Genomic DNA, 24,683 nt, shown 5'->3' with positions numbered 1-24,683 from the left:
GAAGTTGATTTTTTTGTTTTATTTTATTTTATTTGGAGTTGGGCGCATGTGAACAAGAAGTTTCATGACATTTTCCAACCAAAGAGCACAAGTCACAGTTCCTACTCGTATTCCTCTTTACCACAAGACCAAACCTATCACCCCTCTGGAAACTCAAATCATAGCCCAATCAGTAGTGGTCAAATGTTTTATGACCACTGCGTGTGGAAATCCTGCAAACATCCACCTAATTTAGCCTCTGCCACTAGTCGTGTCATAATCATGGGCTCAATTTTGTAATACTACATGTGGTGTTATTGTAATCACTTAATCGGGTGTTCGCTGGTACGTAGTAGAACGCATGGGAATAGGGTCAGTGCTGACCATGTTCCCGCTAAAGAAAGTAGTAGCCACCACCCAAACCAGTCAAGGTCATCGTGTTCCCACATTGAATTCCTAGTAGTTTCATGCGGTTGGTGTAGAGACTACATTGTATAAGTAGTGCTTGACTTGCCTGGACAATGGAGATAACAAGAAAATCCATAGACTGGCCTAGCATCTTCTTGAGGTTGCCTTCATGGAGAGGTTAGCCAGTAGTAGGGGAGTTGTGTTCACGGTGGCTGTAGTTGCAGCGTTGCTGCTGCAAACGTTTGGCGCGGCAGCAGCAGCTAACTGCAGCGCCCGCTGCGGAGGCATCAGCATCTCCTACCCATTCGGGATCGAGGCCGGCTGCTACCACGACGGCTTCAACCTCACCTGCGATCACTCGTACCGGCCGCCCAAGCTGTTCCTCGGCGATGGCACCGTTGAGGTGCTCGAGATCTCCATTCCCAGCGGCACGGTACGCGTCAACAGCAGTAGCGTCGCGCTCTTACCTGCACCAGGAGCACCGAGCAGTGTCAACAGCACAAGCAAGTACCACACATGGGGTGGGCTCAGAAGGGGCGGCCCCTTCTTCGTCTCACCAGAGAAGAACAAGTTCCTTGTGCTGTCATGCAGCAACGTCCAGGTCCTCCTCCTTGCCGAGGACAACAGCACCGTTAACGCCTGTGCCACCTACTGCCCACCGGCCCCGGGAAAAGGCCAGCCTTATCAGTTCCCCTTGAACAAAGAGTGCTCCGGCATTGGCTGCTGTAGTGCTGCCATCCCGAAAGGTTACACCTCCTACAGCATCCAGGTCCAGCCGCCTGGCAATGTTTCTGAATTTGATGCTGATTCTTCAGTGTACATAGCTGAGGAGGGATCCTACAATGTCACGCGCCTCATCTTTGAGACTGTACCTACTCTACCAGTCTTGCTGGACTGGGTAATCAGCAACTCAACATGTAGCAATAAGCTGCCTGCCACACCTGCATCCGGGTGTCGCAGCAGCAGCAGCTCATGTCAGAACTATACAAGCTTTGCTTACAGTGGGCACCGATGTGGCTGCTCTGCTGGCTATCAAGGCAACCCTTACGTCGTGAATGGATGCCGAGGTATACAAAGCTGAATTAACCTGGTTTTATTAACTTGGCTTACAAAATTAAAATGCAAATTAGATTGAACTGATGACATCTTTGTGCCTCGAATTAGGTTTAGTTTTACAGGCCATACTTGTGACTGCTCTACTAGTCTTGTTTACAGTTCTTCATTGTTGTTTTATTAGACGTTGATGAATGTGCTCATTGGGAACTCCACTCATGCTACGGAACCTGCATAAATACGCCTGGAGCGTTTCGCTGCCAATGCCCCGATGGGACCTATGGGAATCCCTCCATGGAAGGGGGGTGCATCAAGAACAAGAATTCCTCTCAAGGTAACAGTCACTGCACATCACTAATTACCTTATGTATTTGTATCATCATAACTCCATATATACAGATGACATTCAGTAATCTTAAATCTATGCCGTTTTAATATGTTGGCGTCAACTTCACAAGGAGACTTGCAAAGCTGTTTTTTCAAGAAACTTGCTTATATATTAAAACACTTACATATGCCATTTTATTAGTTCTTGAATATGTCACTACGGGAAAAACAGGGGCTGCCGTGCAGCCAATCTTTGCCGTGAGCTAGGAGAAAAACGCACGGCAAAGATAGAAAAAAGCGCACGGCAACGACACGAATCACGGCAACGACAGAAGACAGCGCACGGCAAAGAAAGCAGCATGGCAAAGGACCATAAAATGTATCCCCTCTGTCCCAAAAAAATCATTGTAATTATCTTTGTAAGTTCAAATAAGTTGATTTTTTATGAAGGAAACTAGCTTGGTCAGGAATGTCATATGTGCATTGATCAAGATAATATAACATCACAGCGACAAGAGCACTGTTAGCAACCAAATATAATTGATAAAAGTCTGTGACCCCAACCTATAAAATTGGCTAAACTAAGTGATTTACTTAGGACAATGCTACACAGCTTGAAACTGCTTACTAAATCTAATTGCATAGCGCAAACCCATAGTTGGTGGTAGAAACGTTTAGTTCTAAATCTTGTATTATAAGAATTGGTAAAAAGAAACCAAGTTTAGTGCAGACTGTTTCCTTCTAGTAAGATATGAGGGGTGGATGCAATGTGTAATTCTACTTTCATAAATTTTCAGGTTTAAGCATAGGCCTAGTAGTTAGCGGTGGGTCAATTCTTGTGCTTCTGGCTCTTGGTGCTCCCTTGGTAACACGTAGTATCAAGCAACAGAAAGCGGAAAAAAGAAAATACAAGTTTTTCAAGCAAAATCATGGGTTGCTGTTTCAGCAATTAGTTTCACAAAGGGCAGACATGGGTGAGCGGATGATTATCACCTTAGCAGAGCTAGAGAAGGCCACAAACAATTTTGACAAAACTCGTGAGGTTGGTGGTGGAGGACATGGCATCGTGTATAAAGGCATTCTGGATCTACAGGTTGTAGCCATCAAGAAATCAAAGATTATCGTACAGAGAGAAATCGATGACTTTATTAATGAGGTTGCAATTCTTTCTCAAATCAACCATAGGAATATCGTGAAGCTCATTGGATGTTGTCTGGAGGCAGAAGTCCCATTGTTGGTTTACGAGTTCATTTCAAATGGAACTCTTGAGCATCATCTGCATGTAGAAGGACCAGTATCATTATCATGGGACGACCGATTAAGGATTGCACTTGAGATTTGTACAGCTCTAGCCTATCTACATTCCGCTGCTTCAAGACCAGTTTATCATAGAGATATTAAGGCCACCAACATACTTCTTGACGAAAGTTTGACAGCCAAGGTATCAGATTTTGGGGCTTCAAAGTTTATTCCTATTGATCAAACTGGGGTGACTACTGCTGTTCAAGGAACGATTGGCTACTTAGATCCCATGTACTATTACACAGGTCGTCTAACAGACAAGAGCGACGTTTTCAGCTTTGGCGTACTTCTCGTTGAACTTCTTACCAGAAAGAGACCACTCGCCTATAATTCAGTTGATGGAGATAGTCTTGTTCTACATTTTGCGTCAGTAGTTACAGAAGGTGTCCTGGCTGACTTACTGGATCCTCAGGTCATGAAAGAGGAAGATGGAGGAGTCCAAGAGGTAGCTGCTCTGGCAGAAAAGTGTGTAAGGTTGAATGGAGAAGACCGCCCGGCAATGAGAGAAGTGGAGATGATACTTCAGAACGTGCGGATCAAGAGGAAGCAAGCTGCACGTGATGCAACATCAAGGAGGTATGATGACGACCAATTTTCTACTGATGACATGTCCACTGAAAGGGACATCGAGGAACTGAGTATGCAGTACACTGTGGAAGAGGAAGTATTCTTGTCAGAGAGGCTGCCTCGATGATGTCCTGTTTCGGGCTCAAGTACATTTCTAGTGTATGTATGATACCTTCCTTTTTGGAACTTGTTGTAGCCCCTTCAAATGCATGTCAAATCAAGCAAGTACAGTACACAAGGGTCATAGGTTGGACAAATACAGGGAGATGCTGCGGAGGAAAGCAGAGGAGCAGGTCGCTGAATTCATTCTCGTTTGATGCTAACAAAGACGAGAGGTGAAGAGAATTCAGGTTGAAGATGCACTTCAGCTCCTACGGCTTTTTCTGAAGCCAAGTCCATTGTTCGTCGTAGCTTGGTAGATATTGTAACTGGTCTAGGAGGGCGCTGCTGACGATGCCTCCTTAATTGGGATACTTTTGTTCACTTGGCACTTTGGCAGGACTAGTTAGCTGAATTAGTTTTTGTTTGTTGGGTTTTTGCAGAGGCTCTTGTTTGTTTCACATGCTGCTGCTTTGTACTGTACTAGCAGGGATATATGTGAAAACCGTTTGCAAATTGTGAGGTTGAGATGGCCCTGAAAAGTAGATTTGAAAAAAAAAAAAAACAAGGCAGACAATTTATCGTTTCTACCACTGCACTCTACCGGACGATTGAATTATTCCTTGGATGATTGAATTAGGAATGGGGGAGAGAGTTAATTTTGGACCAAGTCGCAGTGAGGGAGATATACTATAAGTGATTTCCTTATGAATGTACCTACATTGTAGAATCTTGATCCTGAATGAAACTAGTAGTATAGTACTATAAACAGCGCAATGATGTTAGCATGGATGCTTGGGCTCATCATCAATTGACCAGCTGGTTTGTATATGCAGCAGATACATATATGTACGCATCACCATACCACTACTCATGTAGCTAGCCTACCGGTACGTAGGTTCAATAGAAAGTAGAAACTTGACCGCAATAAATTGTGCATGCTTCATGCATCAATCGATGATTTTTTTTTTTTAAAAAAAATTAAGGCTCAGAGAGCCCAACTTTAAATTAATAAAGTTTAGAACGGTCACCGTTACAATAACGCTTGGGGGTAGCAGCTTACAAAAACAGCAGAAAAACAACAGAGAAAGAAAGAGACAAGCTACACTAATTAGGAGTCTAGGACTAAACACTACTTGTAGAAAGCTTGAACATTTTGAGTAATAAAGCGCTTTTTATCGAAAAAGTAGAGAGCTTAAACTCGTTGAGGAGGCCCAGTCTGATTGTCGATCTTGATGGTGTCAACGAACTAGTCTGATCGTCCTCCCTGATGTCATGACATGGGTCATGAAGGTTTCATGTTACTCAACCGACAGACGATGATCAGCTTTCTTCAGGGTGCAGTTGCAGATTTGCAATCACCATGACCACGTCATTTTATCTGACCAAGTAAGCCAATGGCATGGAACAAACAAAAATATGCAAGGACGTATGACATGGCTGCACCGTCACAGTCAAAAATCATGGCTGCACCGTCACGACGAAGGACTTGGTGATACAGAAAGAAGATTGAACACAGCAGCGGCGTCACAGAACAGTAATTGCACATGACATTGCAGGCCATGGCGGCGGCAGCATCAGGGCAACCTGCCTGAGCCCTGCTTGGTCGTTGGACATTCGTAGGACATGGCTTTCTTGCTCAGAATGTACAAGAGCAGGCGCAATGCCGCCGCCGCGAGCGCCTCGTTCCTGCTGCTAGTCCCTTCCTCTCCGGGCCTGGGGCTCGAGACTCGCGGGGCGCATCATCTTCTTAGGCTCTGGCGTCGGAGATGGAGATAGAGATCAAGGGTTGCCATGGGGCGCTGGCCGGACGGCCGCGCCGCACGGTGCCGGTAAACTCCCGGTCGAGCCACTCGGCGTGCGCACCTCAGGGTTACGTCTGCGCGCTCTACTGCTACGCCTGCGGCGAGGAGGATAAGCTCACCGTGGCTTGGCGGCGCGGCGATCGTGCTCTCTGTTCTGGCTGCTCCTGCTCTTCTACCTCCTCGGGCCTCGGCGACACCGCGTCCGAGACTCCGAGTACTTCACGCTACTCTCGCTCGGGCTCGCCATCGATGATCGATCCAACGCGCAAGTCGCCTTAATTAATTGTTTGTATGCGCAAGTCGTCGAACCCCATACATACGTCATCTAATCTAGTCCGGTCCGTTACGAGCGGGGAGTCCGTGTCGAAGACGAGTCCGACGCCGAGTATAGTTCCCCGCCACCACGTCTACTTAGGCGCACATCGATCTACAATCTCAGGGCAAGGGCAAAGCAAAGTTCTTGAGAGAGGAGAGACGACGCCGTCTTTGCCACAGAAGAAAAGGTCGATCGGTCATGTCGATTTCGTACCTGGGAAAGCTACTCCGCCGGGCGGAAGGACCTCCTCGTCGCGTCTACCGCCTAGATCCGGGTCTGGAAACCGCCCTCCGAAATTTGCATGAGTAAGCACACAATTACACTCGACGCCATTACATCACGTGCATGTCCTACTATAGTGTATTTTACTCAACTTTCGTCTTGATTTGCAGACTCAACTCCTCGCTTGATCGGCTTATTAGCCTCATGAACTTGACGACGGATCCGGACATCGCTCATCACAAGGCTAAACTCGATGAATACGTCCAAGCGTTAGATGCACGAAGATAGGTACCATTGCGCCAAGCTGATTGTCCTTGATTCCTCGAGAGTCACGATGACGTTTTTCTTTGCTTTTTCTAGTGTAATTCTAATGAAGAAAGTCCACTTTTCGTCCTTCAATTTTATTACTAAGAGTTCACTTTTAGTCCTAAAACTATTTTTTGGTCTAAAATAGATCTTAAACATCTTAAATTGATCACTTCAACAAGTTTGTTGATTTTGTGTCAACATGATCTCGGTTGCTAAAAACCAACAAACCGGTTCAAGTGTTAAACGGTCCACACGAAAAAGAAGAAGGATCCACATCTGATCGCTCTCGATTATGAAGTCGTGGTCCTCTCGTCTCCTTCCCACGCCCCTTGCAGTGTCGCACGCTGCCGAACTCCCTCCCATGCAACAAAAGAGAAGGAGAGCCGTTTTTGTCATGTTTCTGCACTCTAGCTACTGGCCACGGGAGGGCCCGCGAGGAGGACCACCGCTTGGATGGTGGGATGGATGGATGGTGGCCGATGATACGCGAATGGCTTGGCCGTCGCCATCAGTTTGGTGGATGACAAGCTTCATGGTCAGGAGGACAGGACGCACCATTCAGATTTACGATACAATTTCAGTATACTACTAATACATATCAGATTCAAATACATGCACTACGGGAGAGCACAGACGTGCCGACGGCCATCGTGTGTGCCGACGGCCAAATATCGGGGCCGTCGGCACAGAAGCCTCCGGACCGCGGCGACAAGGATGACCGTCGGCGTTAAAATGGCCGTCTGTACAGGCCGGTTGTGCCGACGGTGGCCGTCGGCACAGTTCTAGCCGTCGGCACATGACCAGTCTAACCGTCGGCACAATATTCTTTTTTCCTTTTTTTGTACTACAGACCTGTGCCGACGGTTATATCGTCGGCATAGCTTTTTTCTATTTCTGCATGGCAGTCTTCAAAAAAGCATAACTAAATCATTCTAATTGAGAAAAATAAGTATAATACATCAAATTTTGCAGAAAAACAAGATCTATCATATAAAAATATAAAAAATGGAGTATTTCAAATATCTAAAGAAATCTTCTTAGAAATGAGCTATAATGTTCGAGGTTTCATGGCTATCACACACGCCAAAAATGAAAAAATTGTCGCTCGTGGGTCGGATTTGAAATCCGCGTCCGGGATCTTGCTTCCCATCCTAGGGTCCACACAAGTGCCAAATATGATCTCGTTTCGGCAAACTATGCCATGCCGATGCCGTTTCCCACCTCATTTCCCCTGAAATCCATAGAACTCCGGACGTGATAGCCCATTTCGTGAAGGATTTTTAAAAATAATTGCCGTATCTCAGTTTTGACAAACGGAATAGTTACTATGACATATAAAATGACGTCACGCCGGCTCCGTGGGATTTTTGGACTTCGTTCAAATTGCCATTTGGCCAAAACAGGACCCCCGGGACATGCGGTATCGCCGTACCGGGCGTGCGGGTGCACCCATTCATGAACAAACTAAACAGACAAAAATTAACACATATAATGATGCGTCGTAGAACTAAAAACAATTCTTCCAGAATTTTTGGAGTGACGGATAGTTCACCCCTAGTTCAAATCCGGTCAGTTTCCAGCGGATTCGGCGGGACACCGCCGGAGGCCGCATGGATTCCCAAAAAGCTAACGAGTGCACATGTCATGTGATAGGTGGTGCGTAGGTGGTCTACAATAATTGCACGGAGGTTTCTCGTCATACTAAAATGTGCTCCATATAGCTGCTTCACAAATAAAAACCGTTTGGGCACGCTAAAAATGAAAAGATGGTCATCCGTGGGTCGGATTAGAAATCCGCGTCCGGGGTCTTTCTTCCCATCCTAGGGTCCACACACGTGCCAAATATGACCTTGTTTCGGCAAACTATGTCATGCCGAGGCCGTTTCCCACCTCATTTCACCTGAAATCCATAGAACTCCGCACGTGATAGCCCTTTTCATGAAGAGTTTTTTTAAAATAATTGCCGTATCCCAGTTTTGACAAACGGAATGGTTACTATGGCATATAAAATGACGTCACGTGGCTCCGTGGGATTTTTTGACTTCGTTCAAAAAGCCATCTGGCCAAAACAGGGCCCCCGGGACATGCGGTATCGCCGTACCGGGCGTGCGGGTGCTCCCATTCGCGAACAAACTAAACGAACAAAAATTAGCACATATAATGATGCGTCTTTGAACTAAAAACAATTTTTCTGGAATTTCTGGAGCGACGGATAGTTGACCCCTAGTTCAAATCCGGTCAGTTTCCAACGGATTCGGCGGGACACCGCCGGAAGCCGCATGGGTTCCCAATAAGCTAACGTGTGCACATGTCTTGTGATAGGTGGTGCGTAGGTGGTCTACTATCATCGCACGGAGGTTTCACGTCATACTAAAATGCGCCCCATGTAGCTGCTTCACAAATAAAAACCGTTTGGCAATGCTAAAAATGAAAAGTTGGTCGTCCGTAGGTCGGATTAGAAATCCGCGTCCGGGGTCTTGCTTCCCATCCTAGGGCCCACACACGTGCCAAATATGATCTCGTTTCGGCAAACTATGCCATACCGAGACAGTTTCCCACCTCATTTCACCTGAAATCCATAGAACTCCGGACGTGATAGCCTTTTCATGAAGGGTTCTTTAAAATAATTGCCGTATCCCAGTTTTGACAAACGGAATAGTTACTATGACATATAAAATGACGCCACCTGGCTCCGTGGGATTTTTTTGACTTCGTTCAAAAAAAAATCTGGCCAAAACAGGGCCCCCGGGACATGCGGTATCGCCGTACCGGGCGTGCGGGTGCACCCATTCGCGAAGAAACTAAACGGACAAAAATTAGCACATATAATGATGTGTCGTTGAACTAAAAACAATTTTTCTGGAATTTCTGGAGCGACTGATAGTTAACCCCTAGTTCAAATCCGGTCAGTTTCCAGCGGATTCGGCGGGACACCGCCGGAAGCCGCATGGGTTCCCAATAAGCTAACGTGTGCACATGTCTTGTGATAGGTGGTGCGTAGGTGTTCTACTATCATCTCACGGAGGTTTCACGTTATACTAAAATGCGCCCCATGTAGCTGCTTCACAAATAAAAATCGTTTGGGCATGCTAAAAATGAAAAGATGGTCGTCCGTAGGTCGGATTAGAAATCCGCGTCCGGGGTCTTGCTTCCCATCCTAGGGTCCACACACGTGCCAAATATGATCTCGTTTCGGCAAACTATGCCATACCGAGGCCGTTTCCCACCTCATTTCACCTCAAATCCATAGAACTCCGGACGTGATAGCCTTTTCATGAAGGGTTTTTTAAAATAATTGCCATATCCCAGTTTTGACAAACGAAATAGTTACTATGACATATAAAATGACGCCACCCGGCTCCGTGGGATTTTTTGACTTCGTTCAAAAAGCAATCTAGCCAAAACAGGGCCCCCGGGACATGCGGTATCGCCGTACCGGGCGTGCGGGTGCGCCCATTCGCGAAGAAACTAAACGGACAAAAATTAGCACATATAATGATGCGTCGCTGAACTAAAAACAATTTTTTCGGAATTTCTGGAGCGACGGATAGTTGACCCCTAGTTCAAATCCTGTAAGTTTCCAGCGGATACGGCGGGACACCGCCGGAAGCCGCATGGGTTCCCAAAAAGCTAACGCGTGCATATGTCATGTGATAGGTGGTGCGTAGGTGGTCTACTATCATCGCACGGAGGTTTCACTTCATACTAAAATGCGCCCCATATAGCTGCTTCACAAATAAAAACCGTTTGTGCACGCTAAAAATGAAAAGATGGCCGACCGTGGATCGGATTAGAAATGCGCGTCCGGGGTCTTCCTTCCCATCCTAGGGCCCACACACGTGCCAAATATGATCTCGTTTCAGCAAACTATGCCATGCCGGGGCCGTTTCCCACCTCATTTTTTATAAAGTCAGTCAAATTTAAACTAGAGGTACTTGATCTAATGCTCATGATTTTTGGGTAAGTTAACTTTGTAGGTTCAAAAGATAATATGGATGTCATATTTGTATTCCTCTCATTTTTCTGATCAATTTAGACATATTATTTGCCAAATTCGCATTTACTAATATTAATTATTCCTTATTAAATAAAAAAATAAAAAATAAAATCATTTAATTGTTTTTCAAATTCTATATTATTATTATTTATATATATTCATTGTTGTTTACTTAAATAATTGTTTAGAATTCAAAAATATAGAGGTGTGACATCACGGTCAAAGGGTTAATATGATAGATATGGTAATATTAACATCAAGTTGTCATTTCTTTCAGGGAAGCTCATCCGAAGAGAACCAATAAGATAAGCGTGCCGGGACGGGAGTAGTGTGAGGATGGGTGACCAACTGGGAAGTTTGGCCATAAGTGCAATTTGACCTATGATTAAGTGTACTAAGTGTGATTGTGAAAGATTAATAAGTAAAAAAGTAGAAGAAGAAAAGTGAAAAAAAAATTAAAATTTTTTATTTTTTTTCAATTTTATTTTTGAAATTTTTTTCGAAAATAAATTTTAAAATTTTAAAATACTATGCCGACGGTTTTACCGTCGGCACAACAATCTGTGTCGATGGCCAGTCTGTGCCGACGGTGATCGGGCAGTCCCCGACCAGAACTGTGCCGACGACGCTACGCCGACGGTCACCGTCGGCACAGCTATCGTGCCGACGGTCTTCTGGGCTGTGCCCACGGCTGGCGGCCGTCGGCATACTCCATCTCTCCCGTAGTGATGTTTCACGTTTCTTTCGTTTTATTTTAAGGTAAGTAACAAACAACAATTTGCAATGTGCATGCAAACTAGTATAAGAGCTTGAAAGTTAGAGCACCTCCAGCCGTCTCTCCCGGCACCCATTTTTCATCCGGACGGTGTTATTCGGTTCAGCCGCGTCCCCGGTTCCTCGTTTCCCTCCGGAAAAGACCCTTAATCTATCCGGAGAGCCCAAGCCATCCCCGGCCTCCCGGGATGCGCTCGGGGAGTCCGGACGAGAGAAAAGCGGAGACGGGCCCGCTCCATCGGCGAGAGAACACGCGAACCCCACCACTTTCTCGTCGCAAATCCCCCTCCCCTCTCGTAGCTCTCTCGCCACCGGCACCACCCCTCATCAATCCGCCGGCTGGTTGCCTGCACTCCGCCATCCTTCCTCCCACCAGCCTATATTCTACCGTCCCTCCTCATGTCTGCCTATATTTCGCCGTCGGGCAACTCCTCGCGTCGACCACGCCCGGAAGGTGTTTGTCCATTTTCCTGGGCAGACATAGACTCAGACGACAAGGAGGAGCAGATGTTCGCCGAGCTTTTTGAAGAAGAGATGGCAGCCCAATCACCAGGTGCCGATATCGTGGGCTTTTTGAAGAAGAAGAACAGACGTCGGGCAAGCTGCACCATATGACAGAGAGGGTCCTCTTGCACAGCCTAATCACCAGGTGCCGATATCGTGGGCTTCGTTCATCGCTATGCGTCAGGAGATTCGAGACTCCACAATGCATCAACAGCCGCATGATGATCTGGTGGAGCACATATGGAGGCTTCAAGGCAACACCAACTAGTTTCCATTTGATTTGTTTCAAAACTTGTTATTTGCTTACTTTGTTGAACTGTAACGTTTATTTGTAAAAATAAACCAAATATTGGCCAAAATTTGTCAAATTCGCCCAATTGCGAGTTCATTTGTGAAAATAAAGCCAAAAATGCCGATCTTCGGACGTCTAGCTAGGGGGACAGATGGAAGTTTGGCGCTCCCCACACCAAACTTTCGTCCAATCCGGCGATATTTAGCGCCGGTTTTGGCCGTGGGGAGCGCCAACGGCTGGAGGTGCTCTTAGGGTGAACCGGTCTACTCGATAGCCAGCTCCTCAACATGTTCACCACCTCGCTCTACCTCCCTCCCCTCACCGCCTCCGTCGCCAGCCTCCCAAGTTAGCGATTTTGGCCACTCCACCCACTCTTACCATCTCAATTCCAACCTCTTGCTCCTCTCCACGGCCGCGTGGCTTCCTCCACAATTCCTGCGTGATTCAGTCACCTCGATGTCGTCGCTACTAGCTGGACGAGTTTGTACCTCATCCTGGCATTGCACAAGGAAAGAAGACCTTGCTTTCTTTTTTAGTTGGAACAGATTGACCGGACCACTGGACCAGGACCATTTCTTGAAGAGGAAAAGGCGCTCTTTGTATAGAGTCCAGCCCAACCGGAGTAGTAGTAGGAGGATCTCTAGTCTCCAGGGCTTTCTCGATGAACCTCCGCAGTTATCCATCGCGGTACAACAACCCAACCACGTGTTCAAGGCGTCCAACGGGACACCGACACGATCGCACCGCAGAATCAGGCGGCCACGTGTTCAAGGCGCATGGGGAGAGGGTGAGTGGTCCGATGCACGGTACTTGTCGTGTTCCAAAATATTCTCACGTTGCATACGCGTGCAACAAATCACGCCTGGCAAAAGACACGACGGTGAACCCCTGACCCCTGTTGTTGCCTGACACTAGGATAGGACCCAACTGTGTAGTAGTAGGTAGAGCTTCGGTCGGATGGAAACGTGAACAAAAGTAGCCACATAACTAGCAACACTGAGTCACTGAAGCCAACGTGGTAGGACGTGCTCTTCGACCCCGCATTCGCCTTCTCGCTTGCCATCTTCCCGGAGAAGGGCTAGCGGCGGGCTAGCGGCATCGTCCGAGGCCTTTGCGTCCACCTGCGCCGGCACAGGCGATGGGGCCAGCGGCGGGTGATGGTGCTAGACGTAGCGTTGGAGAACCCCAAGAGGAAGGTGTGATGATCACAACAACAACTTTTTCCTCAGTAAGAAACCAAGGTTTAATCGACCAGTAGGAGAAAGGCGTGACTTCCGAAGGTGTTGCTAGCTGACTTGTGGCGGGGCACACTACCGGCGTCAGCAACAACGTGGAACCTGCACACAACACAATCCAAATACTTTGCCCCAACTTACAGTGAGGTTGTCAATCTCACCGGTTTTGCTGAACACAAAGGATTAAACGTATCGTGTGGAGAGAGATGTTTGCAGTGGAATTAAAGAGAATAGTGCTTGCAGAAAGTAAACATAACAGGATTGCAGTAGATGAATTTATCTGTGTAAAATAAAGAACCAGGGTCCACAGTTCACTAGAGGTGTCTCTCCATAAAGAAAAATAATTAACATGTTGGGTGAACAAATTACAGCTGGGCAATTGACAGAATACCGACCATACATGACAAGATGATTACTATGAGATTCGTTTGGGCATTACAACATAATACATAGACCGTAATCCAACTACGTCTATGACTAATAATCCACCTTCCGGTTATCGTCCGAACCCCTTCCAATATTAAGTTGCAAGCAACATATTACCGCATTAAGCAATCTGTGTAAAGTAAACAATAGAATTACCATTGGATAAAACATTATTGTTTTCTCCCTAGTAGCAACAACACATCTACAATCTTAGAAGTTATTAACACTCATCGAGAAAACTAGAGGCATTAACCTACTATCGAGCATAAATACTCCCTCTTGGAGTCACAAGCATTTACTTGGCCAGAGCAACTACTAGCAACAGAGAGCATGCAAGATCACAAATAACATATGACAAGTATATATAATCGATCTCAACATAGTATTCATTATTTATCGGATCCCGACAAACATAACATGTAGCATTACATAAAGATGATCTTGATCATGATAGGCGGCTCGCAAGATCTAAACATGAGGCACAAATTGGAGAAGACAACCATCTAGCTACTGCTATGGACCCATAGTCCAGGGATGAACTACTCACGCATCACTTCGGAGACGGGCATGACGATGTAGAGGCCTCCAGTGATGATCTCCCTCTCCGGCAGGGTGCCGGGAAGAGCTTCAGAACCCTCCCGAGCTAGGGTCTGCGATGGCGGCCACGACGGAACTTATCGTGGATGGAGGCTCGGGTGTTTAGTTCTTCCCGAAATCGTGAATAAATAGGCGGAAGGGCGAGGTCGGTGGAGGCCAGGGGGGCCACACCAGCCCATGGCGCAGCCAGGCCTAGGCCCGCGCCATGGCATTGTCTGGCCGCCCTGTGGCCTTTCTCCGTCTCCCCTCTGGACTTTGTCTTTGTTACGGTAAAATATTGATTTCAGCTTTTGTTTCGTCCAATTCCGAGAATATTTATTGTACAACTTTTCTGAAATACAAAACATCAGAAAACAGGAAACTAACACTGTGGTATCTTGTTAATAGGTTAGTGCCGGAAAATGTATAAAAGTGCAACGAAGTTTAAACAAATCATATATAATTTGGTGTAAAACAAGCATGGAGCATAAAAAATTATAGATACGTTTGAGACGTATCAAGCATCCCCAAGCTTAACTCCTGCTCGTTCTCGAGTAGGTAAGTGATAACATAATAATTTTTATGGTGACATGAAGCCAACACAATCTTGATCAATCTATTGTAAAACATCGTAAGGTGGAATCAAAGTACTCTAAACATAGACATGATAGATACAATTTTAACAATAGAACTTAGCAACTATGTTATAACATGATAAGTAACTCAAATAAAGCATCATGAATAATAATGCATTGAAAGCAACTGTTTTTTTAGCATAGATAAAGCATAGCAAAGTGGTACTCAACATTTCCTTTATGAAGTAGCAAAACATAAATGCTATGACACCTTTAAAGTTCAAAGGGTAACTAGATACAAGTAATTTAAGAACAAGCAATATCATAATCATGAATCAATCAATAATAATTTTGGGACTATGCACATTGTACTAAGAAGGACAACTATGCTCTCTTAATTGGTTCATAAGTAGGAAGATGAAGACTCAACATAAAAGTAAAAGAAAAGCTCTTTGCGGAGGAAGCAAGATTAACAAGTTTTATAAACCGTCTAAAAAGTATGGTACTCATTAGGTTTGAGATCTCATTGCACCTATCATAAGCATCTTGAATGGTTAAAGTTAATGTGAGGGCAAATATGAGTTATATGCTTGACAAATCACAAGTCGAAAATCTCGTGCCCCTTAAATACGAGTACCTAAACCTCATGGTACTCAACTTCAGGGCCGGGGCCGGCCAAATTTGGGGCCCTGTGCGAAACTTCAAAATGGGGCCCTATGGCACTAAAAAAATTGACTATTCAAAAATTATAACGAATATGCGAGAGTATCTTACATAGAAATTGTATATATTAAGAAACATACCTATTAAACTCCTGTTTTCATAATATTTATTTGAACGACATCATTAAAAAGCATACCTATTAAACTCCTGGCTCAATCTGACCGCCTCTAGAATCAGTTTAAGGAACAATAGCAAATACAAGGGTTGAAGAATCAACATAAAGTGACTGATTATCGGAGGACACTTTTGTTTTGTTTTTAACAAACTTGCCAATTGCCCCTCTTTGAGATTGAATCAATTTTTCTTTCTTCTCTTTTTTTCTAAAGCTTCTAAAAACTGGATTTGGACTTTTCCAAGTTGATTTCTACAAAAAAAAAGATGAATAAAAATACAACACAATTGAACAAATTTGGAAATTATGATAAAAAAACATATAGGGGACGGTAGAGCATCTACTAGAAAAAACTGGACAAGAAAATTAGAAAAGAAATAGGGGAGAGAGGTGAGACGAGGGATGCTGCGAGCGCATGGCCGCACCTGGTGTACTTGATCGCAAGATCGACCGGCAAGGACTCGGAGCAGTGCAGAACTGCAAAGAAGAAGAACTGATTGGTGTTGGGGCAATGGGGCCTGCCGCCCGCGTCGCTTCCGCTTCGTGTTTCTCGATCAATTCCGCTTCGTTGAGGGAGCTGAGCCAGTTTCTGGATCGATCGATTCCCATCGGCCTTGCTGGGCTAGCTCTCTCCCATCGATTGGAAGGCCAAAATATAGGGTCGGCCCTGTTTTTTTTTTTTGCTAAATATCTATACGTAGTATAAGCCTACTAGCACAATGCCCGCGCGTTGCAGCGGATTCAAAATACTTTATCCGTGCCGAAAAATCGTTACTATTAAATTGCAATCCGTTGTGCACATGGACACCAGTAATCTTCTTATTTAATTTTTTTTATAGAAATCGTACTTCTATGTTTCAATATGTTTCAATAAATTCTGAAACAAAATCAAGATGTAGCCACTAATATATCTCACAAATGTGTAAATTTTCAATTCGAAATAATTTGTATTTTGAACTACAACAAAGGGATAAGTGTATATCTAACCATAGTAATTTGAAAATCTCTTTAAAAAAGGCAGACTTTGTCACTTTTGTATTGCTCAGAACATTTGAGATTAAGATTGAGATTTTGCACCTTAGTAGGATACATCATTATCTACTCTTAAAATTATGTTTCATGTTTTTTGAAACCTATAAAACTAATTTTCGATTTTCCTCGTGAGCCAAACGACATCTCGAAGATTTTGCTCCATGTACGAATATTTGAGCTCCACATCAAATATTCGTGTTCTAAAGCCTGTCGGTACCCTCGCTCCCGGCCACGTACCCCTCGACTCGAAAGACATGGAGATCGCAGAAACACTAAATACCTAAATTTGGGGCCCCAAATTTTTTTGGGCCCTGTGCGCATGCACACTTCGCACTCCTGCCTGGCCCGGGCCTGCTCAACTTAGGTTCCAAATAATTTCTTGTGATTGTAAGTATACATATACCATTGAGAACGCCAAAGGGGTACATCCTGCCCCATGATATAGAAGTACTCCTACCTAGGAGCAATCCCATGCTAAAATGACAAGACAAACAGACAATGAGCATCTCAGCAATCCTTTTATTTACTATGGGTATAATTTTTATTGAAGATGCTTCATATAATGCTCACTATGGTTCGCTATAAATTTCCACCGTGAATGATTCATGGCTTAAATTGGCGGCCCAGGCGTTTCTCTAACATATATACAAACTTCATGGACTTATAAGTTTCCATTTTATTTCGCACCGCTAGGCATCCATAAACAAAAGAACATGATATTAACTAAATAGGAATGAGTGCAATATTGAAAAAATGCCCCATGAAAATCCTTTTTGAAATCTTTGGCTAGGAGTTGTGTATTTTCCTTTTTTTCTCTACCTTTAATCATAAGGTTAGTGGTAGCATGATGGATGCACTTCCCCGAGGCATGTAGGCATCAATCGATGAAGGGTTATCCCCTTTTCGAAAAAAGAGTCAATCGGAGATATGCTCGCCAACAAGGATATGCCAATTCGGGTGCCAGGAACTAAGAGCATGTCTAACATACCTCCTAAAAGGCCCAACCCCGTAAAATAACCGTCGATATATACGGGGTAGAGCTCTACCCCGCCGATATAAAGTTTTGGCTACGGGGCGGCTCCTCGCCCCCTACAAGTACGGGGTGGGAGGCTGAATACAGGGCCAACCCCCCACTTGTGGCGCGCTGAACTTTCAGCAAATCGCAACTGCTTCCGCCATGGAGCCCCGCTGGAGAAACGTGCGGCCACCTCCGCGCAGCGCGTCCGTGGCTGCGCGCTGCAGTGCCTGCAGGTCTTCTCGCCTTCCGTGGCGGGGGCCGTGGCGGGCGGTGGAGACGGGAGCGGTGGCGGGCGGGGGCGGCCGGCCCACGGCCAGTGGCTGGCGGGGGCCATGACGGGCGGTGGCGACGGGGGCCGTGGTGGGCAGGGGCGGCGGCAAGGGGGGGGGGGCCGATGACGGCGGGAAGGGGCGGCGGCCGGGGCGGGGCAGTGGGGCTGGAGGAGGAAGAAGAGGAAAAAAAGAAAAAAATGATTTAGCATATTTTAGGAATATGCCCTTTTACAGTTTAGGGATATGGGGTCTGCTAGCTCGGACGAGTTTTCGGCCGATCGAAATCGAATACATGGCCCTCTACTCGTGTTATACGGGGCAGAAATTTAGAGGGTACGTTAGACATGCTCTAAGCAGATAAAACACTACGGTATAGGAAATCTTGTTGTCACCGAGGTACCCCAGATGATCTCTTTTGGGACTGAACAAGGGAGACGGCTCTGGCAAATGTTCTTTCGTTATTTTTTATGAAGCCGTGATTCTGATAACTTTTCTCTACTGGCATTTGTTTCGATGATGCCGCACTATGCGTGTCACCTGAATTATCCCCACGTGACATTCGTCCACTTAGAGCTTGTGTTACCTGAAGGCAAGCAAAAGTGTGCTGAAAGCACCTAATTGGGCTCCAAACAGGATAGCAGCGTCTTCCTCCGAACAAATCCATCAATAATTTCTTGAGATGGCTAGTTTTGAGTACAAGCGCAATCAGGTGTTGGCAAAATATAATAAAGGAGCCGCTGTAGCGATTAATTCAACAATAAATACAGTAATAAGGGGTCGATCGAACTGTCAGGAGCAATTATTTCAAGAAAAAATAAATCTTAACCAGGCTAACAAGCAGCTAGGACGACTTCCCTCATGCTTCCTCTTGACTTAGGCTTCTTCTTCCTTGAAGGGACCAGTGCCAAAACGGTAGTGGCAGACAAGGTTGGTGAGAATGAAGGCCAAGCACACTAACAGGAGCAGGCACAGATTGGCCCTGATGAAGAGTGTAATCGCCGTCGGATCGACCTTAACCGCCTCGTACTCGACGTACAAGAGCAGTGCCAACGCGTAGCAGCACACAAAGGCAGAACTCAACCAGATCACCTCGTCGGGATACCTTCTTCCTGTCATGGCGTTGGCAGAACTCAACCAGATCACCTCGTCGGGATACCTTCTTCCTGTCATGGCGTTGGCGTCCACCTTTGCAGCGGCAGCGACATAATCTCCGCCGTCGGGGTTCTCAATATCGGCGACCATCGCTTTCCTCTCTGACGCGTACAGCTAGATTGACTGCTTTCTGCTGTTGCGCAAGACAGGGGGTAGATAGCCCTTGGGCAGTTTGGCTTTGGCTATATATTGATCTGCTTGAGCACCTGGTTTTAAAGATTTTGTTACCGTTTGTTCCACCAATTCCGCAAGCACAAGATCTGGGTTGTTACGGGAAGAAATCGGGACGCTATATATATCTGGGCAGCAACCAATCTACAAACCAACATAGGTACAAATATATGTACCGACCTGTTACCATAAGCAACATAGGTACCAAAGTCACATACAGAATGACCAATGCAAGATCAGAAAAGGCTAGCGCCTCAAATTTCATGAAAACTCAGTGATAAACCAACATCCTTGTTGCATACTATAATAAGGTAGAATAATCCACTCACGGAACATGACTTAAATAATTAGCATCAGGAATCACAAGGCCCCATTATCCCTAATTAAATAAAAGCATTGTTGTAACATCTCTCATCCTAATACTTCCAGTCTGAACTCTGAACGCTTCAACGTTTTCTTCCTTCCTCTTGACCCTCGATCTCTAATTCACTTCTTCGGCTGCAGAACATCATCACAAAATGTATGTCAGTAGGTACCACATGATTGACAATTTGAGTATCCACTTGTTGATATAGCCAAGGAACAACGCAAGATGAAAACATGCAAAGAACATAACTAAGCATGAATCTATTCTGGGCCTCAAGAGTTGTCTTTCAGATGAGCATAACAAAGAACAGACAGATTCCCATCTAGTGCACTCACCGCTAATCGTCTTCCTTCTCCTCCTCGTCCCTACGGAGTAGAGTGTATCCGTACTTCAAGGTCTCGGTGAACTGGTGGAAAAGCTGGGGTATTTCCTCCCTGTATATCGCTGGAATGTCGTTCCGCTTGAGCCAGTGGTAGGCCGCGAGCTGAAGGATAGGGCTCAAGATGCCCCATTCGTTTGACATCTACAAACAAGAAGATATATATGCGACTTTAAAACAATACAATTTCCCAATCAGCTGGAATGGACATACAACACTTATCAAGGCTATTTGCCCAACCAGCAATAACAAGCTATACAAGAACCGTAACTGAGCAGTTAACATCGTGAATTAACAAGATATTGGTAGAGTAGTATGAAACAGAACAGGGATACATGATACATTGGATCAACATTTTTTGAGAATGTGTCATCTGGACTTGCTTTTTATAGTACAGGTCCTCCTCCTTCCATTTAGACAGCACATGCAGGTGCAGAGCCAACAGGCATCACATGCACAGGCATGTGCCAAAACGAAACAAGTATACAATGCCTTGAGGACTGCATTGGACTATCAGAGAAAACTATAACAAGACTAAAAGGAGGGGAGGGAATGGTGGATTTCTATGCTTTCAAAGTTTCAATCAATATTTGCAATGCGGCTAGGCAGGGGTGGAGGCTTCACAGCAGTTCAGAATAACTATGCGGACAGGTTCTCAAAACAAAATAATACTACCAAAGTAACGAGAAGCACACCAATTTCCATTACATATCTTGGAGGGAGCGAGGGAGGTGCTTACCCGAATGGGTTTCAGGCCCTGCAACCTTCCATATTCACCCCAGAAGAGAGCGTTGCCGAATGACGCAAGGACAACTGGGAAGGACATCCTCGCAGCTCGTCGTTCCACAGGGCCATCACCTACATGCAACACAATCCGGTACAAGTGATAGCATTAGAATTCCCTTTTTAGGTAGAGCTCAAATTGCAATTTGAAACACATGGAGCAAACTGAATATCTAACCATGTCAGGAATGGGACCAATGTACATGAGGATTGCTGTTATGGTGACGGGGGTGTTAAGAGAGTCGTGTCCTCCACGGAACATAGCAGGAAAGAAGGGGTGAATGCAAGCCATGATACCAAAGAACAGCAGCACGACCACAAGTGCAAAACCAGTGCAGAAGCCCAACGATCCATGCTCGCAAAGGCAGATGTACCACACAGTGTAGGAGACGTGAACGACAGAGGCGACCAGATTAATTATAACGACAGCATTGCTCTGTGGATCTAAGCAACCGTATGATAACCATGCCATAGAGTTGACGAGTGACATGACATACATCACCGGCAGGTGATCGCCATCCACATGGTTCCCTGCCCTGGAGATCTCCTTCAGCCTGATGCTGCGACATATATATATACACACACGTAAGAGGAACAGATTGGCATGTCGATTTCAGAAACCAGAAACGAACTAGTAGCGCATGCACGGGGACAGAGCTTGCTTTGAACTTACAAAGGGACGCAGAGGAGACCGATCGAGAAAGCGTAGCCAAGGATGAGAAGAATCCAGCTAACAACGGCGACCAAGGCTTCTCCGAATGGTTCCATGACCCCCTCACAAACCTAAAGCCACAGCCACCACGACAACGAACATCAACAATCAGTGGACAGTGAATCTGCAGGGAATTTCCAAGCACAGATCGGTGAAGAGTTGGGAAGAAAAATAGCACAAGGAAGAAGAGATGGCACAGCAGAAGGGATCGGAAGCAGCCTTGGCTAGAAATCAAAGCAGTGCAGCTTCCGATTTGCTTCAAGGAAAAACGATCGATCATGCTATCAGTGGTACAATTAGCATCAGAATGTTGGTTTGCTTCAAGGAAAAACGACCTGCAATCATATATGTGCAGTACAGTCCCAGAAACCAAACGCGGGCAAGAAGGAGATGAACGGAAACGATCACCGATCGAGAAGAAAACAACGCAGGCAGCAGAAGCAGTCATGGTTCGTGAACTCAAACAGAAACAGGCGAAGGGAAGCAGCCTTTGGCGACTCTTGGTTTGCCGAAATCTGCCATGTAGATATCGATGGGCAGTGCTATATATACGGCGCCAGAAATCAAACGCGGACAAGGAGATAAGAAGGAAAACATCAACGAGGAGAAAAATTCTTAGGCAGTCTTGGTTCTTGAACTCAAACAGAAACAAGCCAAGCAATGGTCTCTCTGCCATGCGCATATCTCGGTAGTACTGCCTGTCGTTCCTTGAGCCGATGGAAGAACTCAAGAGGAGAACGGAGAAAAGAAAATAGACGAATCAAATTTTAAAAAATAGGACAAGAACAAAAAAGGGAAATCAGAAACAGGCCAAGGGAAGCAGATTTGGTTTGCCGAAATCTGCCATGTTATTTCCACTCGATCGGCAGTAGTACGGCGCCAGAAATCGAACGCGGACAAGGAGATAAGGAGGAAAACATCAGCGACCGAGGAGAAAATTTCGTAGGCAGGTGTTGGTTCTTGAACTCAAACAACAGAAACAGGCCAATAAAGACAGCAGTCGCTAGCTCTGCCATGCTCATATCTCGGTATTACTGCCTGCTGTTCGTCGAGCCGATCGAAGAACTCAAGATGAGAACGGAGGAAAGAAAATAGACGAATCAAGTTTTTCAAAAAATAGGACAAGAACAAGAAAAAAGGGAAATCAGGAGCAGGCTTGGACTTGATTCTCTTCAGGAACACCCAACTCAAACAGAAGCAGACTAAGTGGGGAGAAGAAGCAGTAACCCATCCGAGAGGTTGAGTTTGCTTGAAGAAGGGGAGGTAGACGATGAACTCCACAAGAAACGAATCTCACCTTCAACACGAGAACTGCAACACAGAGCCCCCGGCCTCGATCTTTGGAGAGATGGAAGCGGGAGGAAGGATGGGTGGATGCCACGAGTGGGTATATGTAGGCGGCTCGTCCAGCACGCCGCCCCTCCCCTTCTTTTGTCAGATTTAGTCACTGACTAGCGGGACCGCCGAGGCGGGGGACCCAGCTGTAAGCGAAACGGGTGTAGTTTTAGCACAACTTCCTGATAATATATATTTGCACCACTGCACACTGTACGACCGCTGGGCACTCTTCTCGCATGCACCTCGAAGGGCAACGCCTACACACTCCAAGTTGGCACCATTCGATGACATGCGGGACCATAATCTGTCGGGTCCCACATGTAAGCCGAACTGACTTCCACAGTCACGAAAAGAGGTCTTTGTGACTCTGTGGCCGTTTACTTTTGACCCACGCATTGGACTGCTTTTCTAATTACTGAACGTACAGTATGTTGCGCCGGTTTTTACCATTTCAGTTTGGTTAGTTTGTCTGGGAGTGTACCACGGTCAGGTAATCAAAGAAGGATCCCAGCGAGACGGGTCACACACACAGATGATAGACCACGCGCGCAACCAGTTTCTTCAGGTGCATCCACCTGTGTACCAGATCCAGAAAACATACTAGTACCAAAAAAAAAAGAAACGAAAATCCAAAATAAATAATAGAATGTAGATATCTGTATCTACAATCTAGCAAATTAACCACGAAACATGAAATCCCCATTTTAAGAGGACAAATCCTGATGTAAACCAAGGATCGGCTTGTGTCCGGCCTCGAGAGGCGATGTGGATACCAGAGCTTTGACTCCGGCAACACGTTGTCGTGTGTAAGGTGTCGGTACCGTTCACTTGGGTTGGGTGGCAGAGCTTTGTGCACATTCTTGGGATCTGCCCGTATGTTATTTAGGATCAATCTCGGCTATTGTACGCATGCAGGGCTAGCGTGGAAGCTAGGGCATTGGCTCTGAAATTTGCTATGGTGTCGTAGGGTATAGATCCGTTCTCTCGCATTACCGAGCGTCAGCTCTAGTGGTGTGTGGCCTCGAGATCCTTATTACCCCCTCTCTCCAAAAATAAGTGTCTCGGTTTTGGAGACTGTCACTAACCTTCCCCGAATAACCCTAGTTAGTAGCATAGACCATGTTTTCGATTTAGACATTATATTATGATAACTCAATGCAGGACTCATCATGGAGTGTGGAAGTTCTTGTTAACTCATTTTAATTTGCATAATGAAAATCTTACAAAAGTGGAACTATTGGCAAATACTGCATTTGCACGATCATAGTTTTAGTTACCATCGTGTCAAGAGCATTTTGTAACGTTCTAAACGGCTAGCCCGTGCTTGGCTATCCTTTTCCATCTCACCGATTGGGCCCCTATGTACACTGTAAGAGAAGCCGCTCTATGCCAAAAATAACATGAGACGAAGCATTTTTTTTTGTTGCTAAAAGTGTAGCCTCTTTTGCACTTGGACTTGCATGGCAGTACTCCCTACTCGCTTTCTTTCTCTGGAAATGGACAAGGTGATAATCCGAACAGCTAGCTCTCCTTTTTGCACTGGGGCTCACATTGATTCGTCCCATTTTATTTATGTCTTCTCGATTGACGAGTCTCTTTTACTGTTCATTTACTTTCGTTTGTTTATTTTCGTGCTGAAGTTGTTAATTGAATTTGGCAAAATGGTTGATGATTATACACTCTAGGTGCGGATTAGTTCTTTTAGAACCAGTACAAGAATTCGGTTCTATTGCAACAAAATCATTCGTCACAATACATGTCAATTCTGACAATATGTACCTATTGTAGTTGCACGATCATAGTTTTAGTTAGAGCTAACTACTCATTTTAATTCGATTAACTCATTTTAATTTTCATA

At 45.4% G+C, this 24,683-nt stretch overlaps 1 protein-coding gene and 1 long non-coding RNA gene across 2 annotated transcripts; one reads left to right on the top strand and one right to left on the bottom strand.

Annotated features, from left to right (window-relative positions):
- The first annotated feature begins 556 nt into the window (after positions 1-556).
- On the top strand, positions 557-3,763 carry LOC124694150 (wall-associated receptor kinase 3-like). Its single transcript, XM_047227202.1, has 3 exons — positions 557-1,454; positions 1,625-1,774; positions 2,565-3,763. The coding sequence occupies exons 1-3, from the start codon at positions 557-559 to the stop codon at positions 3,761-3,763; spliced, it is 2,247 nt and encodes a 748-aa protein (XP_047083158.1).
- A 15,870-nt stretch (positions 3,764-19,633) lies between these two features.
- LOC124684771 lies at positions 19,634-20,808 on the bottom strand. The gene is made up of 3 exons (XR_006997148.1): positions 20,732-20,808; positions 19,949-20,136; positions 19,634-19,744 (listed from the first exon to the last, which is right to left on the bottom strand). It is a non-coding gene; the product is annotated as an uncharacterized LOC124684771 (long non-coding RNA).
- Positions 20,809-24,683: the final 3,875 nt, after the last annotated feature.

The sequence above is a fragment of the Lolium rigidum genome, chromosome 1 (genome assembly GCF_022539505.1).
Source record: "Lolium rigidum isolate FL_2022 chromosome 1, APGP_CSIRO_Lrig_0.1, whole genome shotgun sequence".
NCBI lineage: Eukaryota > Viridiplantae > Streptophyta > Magnoliopsida > Poales > Poaceae > Lolium > Lolium rigidum.
The sequence above is the reverse complement of the archived record's forward strand: the minus strand, read 5'-3'. Positions and strand labels throughout refer to the sequence as shown.